The sequence below is a fragment of the Phycodurus eques genome, chromosome 13 (assembly GCF_024500275.1).
Source record: "Phycodurus eques isolate BA_2022a chromosome 13, UOR_Pequ_1.1, whole genome shotgun sequence".
NCBI lineage: Eukaryota > Metazoa > Chordata > Actinopteri > Syngnathiformes > Syngnathidae > Phycodurus > Phycodurus eques.
In genome coordinates this window covers 5,824,102-5,835,681 of record NC_084537.1, presented here as the reverse complement: position 1 = coordinate 5,835,681, position 11,580 = coordinate 5,824,102, and the positions used below count along the sequence as shown (strand labels likewise).

The following is an 11,580-nucleotide window of genomic DNA, read 5'->3' as shown; positions in this document are numbered from 1 at the left end:
TGACTGTCCTTGAATGCCTTTGGATTAAAAACAAAACAAAAAAATCTATCCTCAATAAAATGTATTTATTGAATCAATTGACTGAGTCGAACTGTCACCATCATGACGCCGAGTAGTCAGGGCATGTTGGTAAAGGAAATCAGATTTCAATTCATTTTTAGCATTCTTAATCTTAAGCAAGGAAAAAAAATAATACTTGAAGTGGAAATCTTCAGACACATCCAGAAACTTACTATTAAATTACTTTTTGAGTTTTATACAAATCTGTATCAGTATGTGTCTGCCTGCGGCCCGATCAAATTGACCAAAATCGACCAGTGGTCCACCTTGGGCTAGGACTTAGACGTGGTCTGAGCAGGTGTTATTTTAGAATGACATTCTGTCGCTAAATTGTCACTCAGCCAGGAGCATCTCCAAGGACATCCCCTCAGCGCGCCGGAACCCCTAGCTTGGCGCAGAGTGGTCTGCCAAACTGGCAAATACGGAGCGAGCCTCGCACTTGCATGAAAACCATAATCCTCTGGCATTTGCACGCTGCCACAGATGCGGCGTCTATGAAAATAGTGCCCATACTGTGTGTGTTTGTGTGGAGACTGGGGATATGGTTAAATCACTTTGTATTGACTTTGCACGGTAAGCAGGGTTTCATTGAGTTTTCCTGGGTTCACATATACGCGTTTTAACGGCTTTCGCTTCTAATAAACGACAATTGATTTCTACGTGAAACTTTTAGTGAGGCAGGGATGTTTGTGTTTGGCGATGTGTCCATGCACAACAAAAATGTCGTCATTGTCTTAAAGGGTACGCACTTGTTTTCCACAATCTGGGGTCTGCTTCCGCTACTAGAAGCAAGCAGCAGGCCATCGCTAAAACTCATCACCAAGTGAGGAAGAAGAGGAAACGGCCAATCGCCAGTAGTAACGTGGCAGTGAGATCCAACCCTCTGTTTTAAATTGTCAAAAAAAAAAAAAAGCATAATATTTTTTCCTTTAATTATTTGAAGTAAATTGATTGTTTTAAACTTTGAGGCTTTTATTGTATCATTGCTGATGTAGTTCAATGTCTAAATGTTAAATGCTTACTGGCTGCATGGACAACAATGGCACAGCTATTGATCTGTTTACATGTTGGGAAGAAAAGAAGGGGAAAAAAAAAAAAAAAAAAAAAAAAAAAAAAAAAGAGTACCTCCCACATTTGGTAGCTACCCTGACCAGCCACGCCATTATTATAACCTCCTGGACAAACGAATGAGATCTAATACAAGAGCTGTATTTCAATTGACAAATTTAATCATGCTCGGTTTTTATTTACACTGTCAAACTAAGAGCTTTTTCTAATATTTTGGTGATCCCATTTGCTACCCAACTTGTCATTTAAAATATTAGATAGTCTTCTACAGGAATTTAAATGACACCTACATTAATCATCATATTGTAAATACTCTATGACCGATCAAAACGAAGTACTGTCTTTCTAAATGTCAAATTTCTTCATACAGTATCACATATTGGATCCCAACAGATTGTGCAAGTGGTAAGAAATGTTAGTCCTTCATTCTATCTATTGCTCATAGGCAAGAAATGGATGTTCTTGTTTGTAAATGTCTCGGAGTTAGCCCAAGAGTTAGACCAATTAGCTAACTACTGATAAATACAATAGAGAAGAAAGAGGAAACATGGGCCAGAGGCTTTCTGCCAGCTGCTGTACTGTCACAAAGTAAACTAGACAAAGAGAAATTAAGGTGAATACGTCTACCATTGGAAACACCTGATGTCCAAATTTAGATACTATACTATACTGTACGATACTATACTATATATAACTATGAATGTGACAGTAGTCATGTAGAATTATAAAGCAGTGTTTACACTGGAGTGTCTTTTTCCTCCCCCAAAATGTATTTATGGTGTAATATTACTCTCCGTGTAAATATAGAAAAAGTCACAAAGAAGCCAATGATGTGTGAAGAGCCTGTGGCATTCATTCAGGTAATAATCAGTCCCCTCTCTATTCAATATGTGAACTATGAATGATTCTCATACCTCTCAGGCGATGCCACGCCGACGACTATGCCTTTGAAACCAATTGCAAATTCCACATCAGGGTATTATTCTACAGTTTTGGGAAAACTATAGCAACTGGATTTTTATTTTAGCATTTTAATAGAGTTTCTATCCACTTCACTGCCTTTTCATCAAAAAAAGTTTCCAAGCGGGACCATATCGCTCTGAAGCATCCAGTGACTAATATTTTGCACAATAAACCTCATTCAGAGGCCACAAGTACCAGTGAGTGGCTGGTTTAGAGTTGCCATAAAACAAAAGCCAGTCATGTCAATGTGCTGGACAAATGAGAAATACATTGTGCTCAGTCCACACGGCTGTTGAATCCAGTTTAGTTGACTTCCCCCCCCCACCCCTAATCTACAGTACATACAGACAAGTCCTAACAGTGATCCATTTGGACATGTACAGTAAGTTCTGCTTCTGAATAAGATAAACAAAACTCATTTATCATTCTTTCTGCAATAATATCCAGCACTATTTACATTTAAATTGTTTTGACATACAGTTGAACATTGTATCTTTTCTTGAATCCACATCTTATAAAGACAACTATCATCTTGAACATAATTCATCATCTATTACACGGTATGAATGTGCATTCTAGCTGAAGAATCATTTGCATCCTGACCTTTTACAAGAAAACAAGAACAGTCAACGTGGTGTTGTTTTAACTACAAGGATGTTTATTTCGGCAGTATGGGTTCTAAAGTGGGACTTTTAGGGGGTGTTTTTTTTTTTTTTTAATCCTTGAGCAAAAGTCATGCATTCATTGTCTTCAAGACGCATCAAGTGAGACAACAGGGCCGTTTGTTATACATAAAATATAGTTCTTCTATAAAACATTTACGATATCAGAAATGGACTCATCATGACTCATCATACAGTGGATGTGTTTGCGTTTATAACTGGCTGTAGTACAATCAAAGCCTTGGAGTGTAAATGAGTTCCATTGCGCCTATGTGAGCATCTTTGTAAACATAGCAACACTCAACTACTAAAAGATGGGAAACGAGAGGGAGTGGTGGGGGAGATCACATCCTGAAATCATTGAAATTTTAGCAATGTCTGTTTTCCTTGAGGGCTGAAAGGAGTCTTTTTGAGTATTTGAATGATTCATCATTTCCATTGTGTACAGTATATAGCAATCTCTTGTTCCATTTATCACTTTGTATTCAAATATACAGTCTATTCAAGTGCCTGTGTGGTATCCTGTTTTAATTTCTTTCCTGTTCTGAACAACATACTGTATCTCATTGTAGCCAAGGATAAAAATGCCAGAGAATTTATATATATATATATATATATATATATATATATATATATATATATCGCAGATACTGTACATTGCAGTGACGAGAATATGCTCTGCTTCTTTAAAATATTTGAGTAGTCTGTTTGCAATATGCTGTTCTCACCACATGTCCTTTTATCGGGTCTGCAAGATAATTTGGGTTGAAAATGTCCAGGATACCCTTTTTCGGGCAATTTGATCTGGCAGTTGAGATGGCCGAATTTCTCATTAGTATTTGATATGCAAATACGCTGTTCTTCTTATTTTAAATGTGTAAAACAGCTTCGGTCTGATTGGCTATTGACATGCGACCGTCTTGCGGAAGCCAAGCTTTCAAAGCGATGTTGCGTGACGCCCTCAACGGTGATCAGTGTACAGGCTACACATACAGTATATAGTACTTTATCACTTTTATGAAACCATAAAGATAGAGGGAGATAGAGTAGCAATCAGGGAAGATGCAGATTGCTACAGAGGACGTGGGTGAAAATAAAGGGCAGGGGATATTTTGAGGTCAGGTTCATCCTTCACTCCCATTAACTTGAATGTGACGCGACGTTTATCGCTCGTGCACATTTTGGCAACAATGACTGCAAGCTTCACTCATTTCATTTCAGTTTCTTTATAAGTTATGAATGTAGTTAAGTGTTGTTGTAAAACACAAAACGTGTGTGCTTTATAGACTGTGTCTGTGTGGCTCGGCGGCGGCTGCCCGAGTGGGTGGGTCGCTCGCTCTAAAACCCGAAATGCACTTCCGGCATGTGTGAAAGTCATCATCCACAAAATATCCACATAAATAGCACAGTTCTGGTTCCGAAATGCTGAGGAATTTCTCCCAAAATAAATTGAAGCCCTTTATTCCTAAATTCTTCTGCGGTTGGCACATGACGAAAAGCTTTGCACAAGACACAGCCGCGTTGTCGCTCAGCCATTTTCCTTGAGATGAGTGAACGTGTGCCAACCACAAAGTGGACAGATACTTAAATAATTTGTAACTTTTTAAGACTTTATGAAATTTATGGAAATCGGATCCAGTGATTTTGCAAGCCTAATGCCGTTTATTGTCTTTTGCGTTTAATTGACAAACTGCATGGATGTCAAATTTAAAATAGATCACATACAGACCCTTTCCAAAAAATTTCAATATCATGGAAATGTTTCTTTATTTTGATAACTCCATTCAAAAAGTAATAATATCATTTATTTTATTATTATTTGTTTATTTTTACATATTGTGAGCTTGCAGCTCATAAATCCCACAAAATTAGGAATTCAAAAAATTAGACTACTGTGAAGAAATCACCATTTACTTCTCGTTTTTTGTAGAAAAAAAGAAAGAAATTAGGGTCACATTAAATCAATCAAAATATGGTACTTTCAAAATGATATGTTCATCTTCAATACTTGGTTGGGAATCTCGTTGCGCCGTGGCATTGAGGCAATCAGCCTGTGGCATTGCCAGGGAGTTATGGAAGCCCAGATTTCCTTGATGCTTGCTTTTAGTTCTTCTTTGTTTTTGGGTCTGGTGCCCCTCAGTTTTCCTCTTGATAATAGCACAGAGATTCTCAATGGGGTTTAGATTCGGCAAGTCAAGCACTGTGATGGCATTGGCATCAAACCAGGTTTTGGTGCTTCTGGCGGTATGGGCAGGTGCCAGGTCCTTCTGGAAGATGAAATACATCCATACAGATCCTCAGAGCAAAGGGAATCATCAAGTCCTCTAAAACATTCTGGTAGACCTTGGATTTAAGAAAGCAGTTTACCAACACCCGCACAAGACATTGCACCCCAAATCATGACTGACTGTGGATATTTCACACTGGACCTCAAGCAGCTTGGGTTCTGTTCTTCACCCGTCTTCCTCCAAACCATTGGACCTTGATTCCCGAATGGAAGGCACACTTTACTTTCATCGGAAAAGAAGACCTTGGACCACTGGCCGACAGTCCAGTCCTTCTTCTCCATGGCCCAAGTGAGACGCTTACTACGTTGGCTCAGGCTCAGAAGTGGCTTGACCCGAGGAACACGACAGTTGTAGCCCATCTCCCGGATCCGTCTGAATGTGGTGTTTTTTTTAAGCTGCGACTCCCGCTTCATTCCACTCTTTCTGGATCTCTGCTAGTCTTGAACCTTCTCTGTTTGATAATCCGCTGAAGCCCACGGTCATCTCTTTTGCTGGTGCATCTTCTCCTGCCACATTTTGTCCTTCCATTGATATGCTTGTACCCAGCACCCTGTGAACAGCCAGCCTCCATAGCTATGAACCTTTCTGGCTTACTCATTCTATGGAGGGTATCAATGATGGTCTTCTGGGCAGTTGTCAAGTCTGCAGTCTTTCCCGTATTGAACCAACTGAACAAATTTAATGAGACATGGGGAAACCGGTGCAGGTGCTTTGACTTTAGGAGGTGATTAGTATGTGACAATCAGTTTAAAACATTTATGGACTGCAAAATTTGGGCGGATTTCTTCAGTGTTCTCATTTTTTAAATTCCTGATTTTGTGTGTCTTATGAGCTGGGAGCCCAAATGATGTAAAACTAAACAAATAAATACTTGAAATGTTTTAAATTGTGGGCCCTGAATCTATAATCTACGAAAGTTGAACTTTTTGAATGGAATTATGGAAATAAACAAACTTTTCCATGATAATAAAATTTTTTGGAAAGGGTCTGTACTCATTTTGACCTATATTATGCATAAAACAGTGGGGGAAAATGGATTTTGATGGCATGGGACTTTTACGTTTTTAAAAAAAATTTTTTTTTTTTTTTAGTGCTATTGGTTAGGGAGCGGAACAAGGGAGAGATGAGAGAGTGGCAACCAAAGGTAGGAGGTCTGTTTTCTCCTTCCGAGCAACAGCGGCTAGCGACTAGTTTATTTCAAGGCCTGAAACTAAATGAAGTTGAACTGTCACATAGTGCCACACTAAAGTAATTAGAAAACATATACTGTACTTATGTATGTATTAACATGAGTACACAGTTTATTTATTGTAAACATCCAGGCTAACGAAGCACACAAATATCTTAAAAAAGGAGTGCTACGTTCTAGTCACTGCAATGTATCTGCATTACAGTATATGGTGATACCTTAACTTACGAGCGCCCCAACCTATGGGTTTTCACGTTATGAGCCGGCGCTTGGCCGTTTTTTTATTTATTTATTTTGTTGACTTTGTCTGTGAATGTGAAAGTACAGTAACTGTTTATTGCCACTTTCCGTTGAAGATTACTATAAAACTAAACTTTAAAACAAGGAATTACACGCTGGGTATTGAACCAAACCACATAATTTTGTCTTGCGAATTATCACTAGCTTAATGCTAACCCATAATGGGAAACACTGTAGACAGGCTAATGAAACTAGCGTTGATATAAAACCTTAAACAACTGATATTGGAACACAAACGGTGCAGCAAAACATGCAAAGTATATAACATTACTCACAGGCCCCAATACTTGATGCTCTAATCGACTAATAATTACTGCAGCTTAGTCGCAATGGTCTTCCTCACGTTTCCATAATCAAATCTATAATGTATATCCGTATTATACTGCTTCTTCTGCTGGCCAAGGTGCAGCACATCAGAAGGAGCAGCACAATCTCCATCGAATTGAAGAACTGACATCATGATGCAAATAATTATTTACATTCTATTTAATTATCTTTTTCCCGTCTGAGGTCACTGAAGGTGTCGTGGTACATTCACTTGACTTCAGTTGTGTGCTTCTATATGTGCCCCGCGGCTGACTGGCAACCAATCCAGGTTGTAGTCTGTTTTATGCCTGAAGTCAGCTGCGATCGGCTCTCCGTGACACTGAACAGGCTAAGCCGTATAGAAAATGGATGGATGGACATTACTGTATGTAAGTACAATACTTCAGAATGCTGTGACATATTTCTGTTCTCTTTCAACAGGGAAAGTTGATTTGAGATGAGAGTGATTTGAGTTAAGCAATGAATGAATTAAACTCGTAAGTCAAGGTACCACTGTATATTATTTATAATATTTCTCTTGGCATCAATCGCTCTGTCTTTAACATATTCACACATATAAGAATGCTCAGAAAAGACAATCACTAGCGTATCCCACTTTCTCACTGACCTTCTAAACGCACACTTAGAAGACAACCTGTGTTTCCTGCTGTTTGCCATTCAATCGTGTATTGTTTATTTGGATTGTTTGTCTTTGTCCTAAGTTTTTTACGAAATATTTGGCGCCGCCAGCAGAAGCATCCCTTGCATTGTCTCAGTACTATCTGTGCTCAACCATATCAGCGCTTCAACACTTATTGCTTTAAATTACATCAATCACTCCCTCCCCTTCCCTCGCTTTCTTCAACCTCCCTGGGCTCACTTTTCTCTGTCTCTTTTTATTACTTTGCCTCTTCATCTTTCTCTCCTTTAACTTCTCTTCACATTAAGTCTAGTTCTGGTAGTCTTTTCATCATACTCTTCCCTCCTGTCTTCTTTCTTCCCTCTACCTCTATTTTTTTCTTCTTTTATCCTTCATTCTTTCGCTTCATATTGACCCCTCTCTCCTTCCTTTCACCCCCTTTTTTATCTGGCTCCTTCGTCTCCTCTTTGGTACCATCTTCAACTTTTTCCTTCTCTTCTTGCTCTTTCTCTCGGTCTCGGAAGAGTTGAGCTAAGTTGTGGAACTGGGGCCCCCACTGCTCCAATCCCGCACCCCAGTCCTCCTTATCTGCATCTTTCTCTCCTTCACTCTCAAGTGAGCTCAGGGATCCAGCTCGTGAACCGGTACCCTCCAGGCCATAGATCTGCACTGAGTCATACGGTGGTTGCGAGGAGTCAAATGTGACCTGGGCAAGACGTAGGCGTAAGAATTCGCCCACCCTAAGAGCCAAAGGGGGACCTCCCGTCCCGGGGGCTGCTCTGGCCGCCTCAATACCTGGAACCCATCCAGGACCAATGCCCAGCACTCCTCCATAAGCTCCTCGAGGCTGACCTGGGAAGGGCAATAGCTGGGGGGTCATATCCATTCTTGCTAACACATAGCCACCCAAAGCCACGCGATCACGCCATTCTCCAATCAAACCGGGTGATTCTGGGTAGATAGATGGACTACCAGTCAATGATATCCCACCACCTTCTCTTTCTGGCCTTGCCACCGCAAAGTTGCTTCCCATCTCTAGTCCTCCTCTATCCAGGCTGCCAGGGGTCTCTTTCTGCCTGCGTACCTCTCCCTGCAAGACAGTGGTATAGTTGCGACCATTGGTAGCTTTCTGTTGTCCATCAGTGGAGGTAGCCCCACTTCCATTTCCGCTTCCTCCTGCTCCTCCGCTGCAGTCAGACTGAGCACCTTTTGGAGACAGGCCAGCACGGGAGCACTTATGCTCCGCCATTGGCAGAGTGGCTGAATCGCACACCCAGCCATGACCCTGGCCAATCATGGAGCCGGATTGAGTCAGGACGAGGTTATGCTCCCTCGGTAGCGTCTCCGACTGCACCTGGAGGGGATGCAAGCGAGCACGAGTGGTTTCAGTCCAGGGTTGGGGTAGGGTGAAGTACTGTGAGGTGGAGTCAAAAATTTACCAAGGAGGGAGGATGGTAAATATGGGAGAACAAGAGTGATGACAATAACAATTGAGACAAAAGGAGAGGCAGACATTGAGCAAAACAGAAAACAAAGGCAAGATTGGAAAAAGGCCATAGATAGATTAATTGAACACCAGAATGAACTAACACTGCACTGTGAGAGTGAGATGGAGCGATTATGAGATAAAATATTTGAAAATTAAATATAGCTAAGGACTACAAAGATGTGCTGTGGCCTAATAAATACAACTAAACATAGAAAAGATAATGAACATCAGGAAATAAATGTGCTGACATGCCTGACTCATCACCACCCCTCAGCTTTGTCCTGAACCTCTTGGACAAATTACCCAAGAAGAAGCATATTGCAGTGACGTTCAACCCCAACCTAATAATTATTTCATATTTTCTTAATTACTTCATTCTCCAGTTGTTTGTGTATTTTATTCACTCATGAAACAATAATGCAAGTCATTATAGGCTATTGTTAAATTCAAATTCAGTACTCCATCCAGTTTGAAATTCTCTCCATCTTGCAAAACAGGAGGAATGGAATATGATAATTATAGCTGCACAAATTCCGAGTGTGGTTGGTTTGATAGAAGGATGGCTGTAATGCTTACCCAGTCCATATCATGACTGTGGTTCACTTTGTTTTCGTTGCTCTCCTCAGTACAGTTGCTCGACGTTCCCATCCCACGTCGTTTCTCCTGGCTGTCACTAGTCCGTGGTGTTCCTTCATCCGAAGTGCTCACACCACTCTGGGTTGCAGTACCATCGCGGCTGCCCGCATGACTTCCTGTTCGGCTTCCTGCGCTGAGATCTGTGGGCGTTATGTACACAGCCCCTGACTCGATCGGGCCAACCATGGCACCCTGGTTTCGGATGACCAATGAGTGGTCCGGTAGGACTCCAGGAAAGCGGTATCCAAGCTCTGCCAGACCTGGTTCAAATGTTTCACCTGGTGCGCGGCGTAGAACTGGTAATGTGTGGCTGCTGTAGCAGAGGCGACCATAAAACGGTCCTCCCGGGCCTGAGTAGTTGTGGTCAACCACGGAATTCTGAGCCCAGCTGCAGGTGCGGCTTTTATCTTGGCCACGTTGGGTGTAGCGTCTGGAAGGCACAAAAAACATTCGACTCCATAACCTTCTCTTTTTTTCAACTTTCAGTCAAATCAAAGATTAAAAGAGTGCCCTGGACTAAGTCATTGTTTTAGGATTTTTACAGTGGATGACTTGATTATATAAAAGTTCAACCAAAGAAAAGTATTGCAATACATTTTTTTGTTCCATCGTTATACAGATCTGCTTGGGGCAAAATTGATAGACTTCAGTCATTAAATTGCAAAAAAAAAAAACCAAAAAAAAAAACCATCTCTCTTTACCAGTGAAGTTACATTACAATAGGAGCCCCTCTTCGGTATCACCTTCACACCTTTTTCACCCATTGCAACTATAATTCAACAGGATAGTTTCTGCTTGTATCTCACTTGAGAATGACCACCCAGAGCTGCTAATTGGAGGTATACAGTATGGAGTGCTGCCGAACGGGGATTGTAGGCCTACTACTATTTTCTTGAAATGTCCAGTGTTTTTACATTACATTTAAAAATTTAATTGTGAAAAATCCTCCTGAGGTGATTTTAGTTTAATTAGGCTGAGCTCAAAAAACCAATTATCAAATATATCTGAGAGTTATATATCAGTGATCACAATACAAAAAATTCAGTCCAAAATGAAAACTCAAATGTTTATTTAAGTTACTGTAAATCCCAAGTGCATAATAATTTGTAACAGTGTTGATAACTATAGATGGATACCATCCATCCATTTTCTGAGCCGCTTCTCCTCACTAGGGTCGTGGGCGTGCTGGAGCCTATCCCAGCTATCATCGGGCAGGAAGCAGGGTACACCCTGAACTGGTTGCCAGCCAATCGCAGGGCACATACAAACAAACAACATTCGCACTCACATTCACACCTACGGGGAATTTAGAGTCCCCAATTAATGCATGTTTTTGGGATGTGGGAGGAAACCGGAGTGCCCGGAGAAAACCCACGCAGGCACGGGGAGAACATGCAAACTCCACACAGGCGGGGCCGGGGATTGAACCCGGGTCCTCAGAACTGTGAGGCTGACGCTCTAACCAGTCGCCCACCGTGCCGCCTAGATAGATACCAGTGCAAAAAAGTTATTTCGTAGCACAGTATACAGGAAATACAATGGCATAAGCATGAAAAAATACTACAGAGGTTGGACAGATTACTCGACCACGCTGCAATAAAAGTCAGAGTTTGAAGTCAATAAATCGCCTATCATGTGTTTTGGCTTTAACAACACGGACGGCGTGCTGAAAGCAACAGGCATCCTCAAATATAACAAAAGAGCACGCTATGCACGCTCATATGAAAAGGCAGAGAACGCGAGCTGACGAACACCCACATGTAACAGAAAGACATAATAATATACTGTACAGTAGCATCTGCTTTGGCATTGAAAGGAGGACGTGCAGATGTTGATCCATCCATCCATCCATCCATCCTTTTTCTACCGCTTATCAGAGGTCGGGTCGCGGGGGCTGTAGCTTTAGCAGTGACGCCCAGACTTCCCTCTACCCAGCCACTTCATCCAGCTCATCCAGGGGGGATCCCGAGGAGTTCCCA

At 41.3% G+C, this 11,580-nt stretch overlaps 1 protein-coding gene across 4 annotated transcripts in view; it reads right to left on the bottom strand.

The window, feature by feature from the left end:
* Positions 1-1,206: 1,206 nt before the first annotated feature.
* LOC133411656 (uncharacterized) overlaps positions 1,207-11,580 on the bottom strand; it is a 181,242-nt gene continuing 170,868 nt past the window's right edge. For 3 of the 4 annotated variants that reach the window (XM_061694256.1, XM_061694257.1, XM_061694258.1), the window contains 2 exons: positions 9,542-10,031; positions 1,207-8,890 (listed from right to left, as the gene is read on the bottom strand). In XM_061694256.1, coding sequence (XP_061550240.1) covers positions 7,862-8,890; positions 9,542-10,031 — 1,519 coding nt within the window. In that variant the 3' untranslated portion in view covers positions 1,207-7,861. The remainder of the gene's footprint in view (positions 8,891-9,541; positions 10,032-11,580) is intronic. The other variant, XM_061694260.1, reaches the window with a different exon arrangement.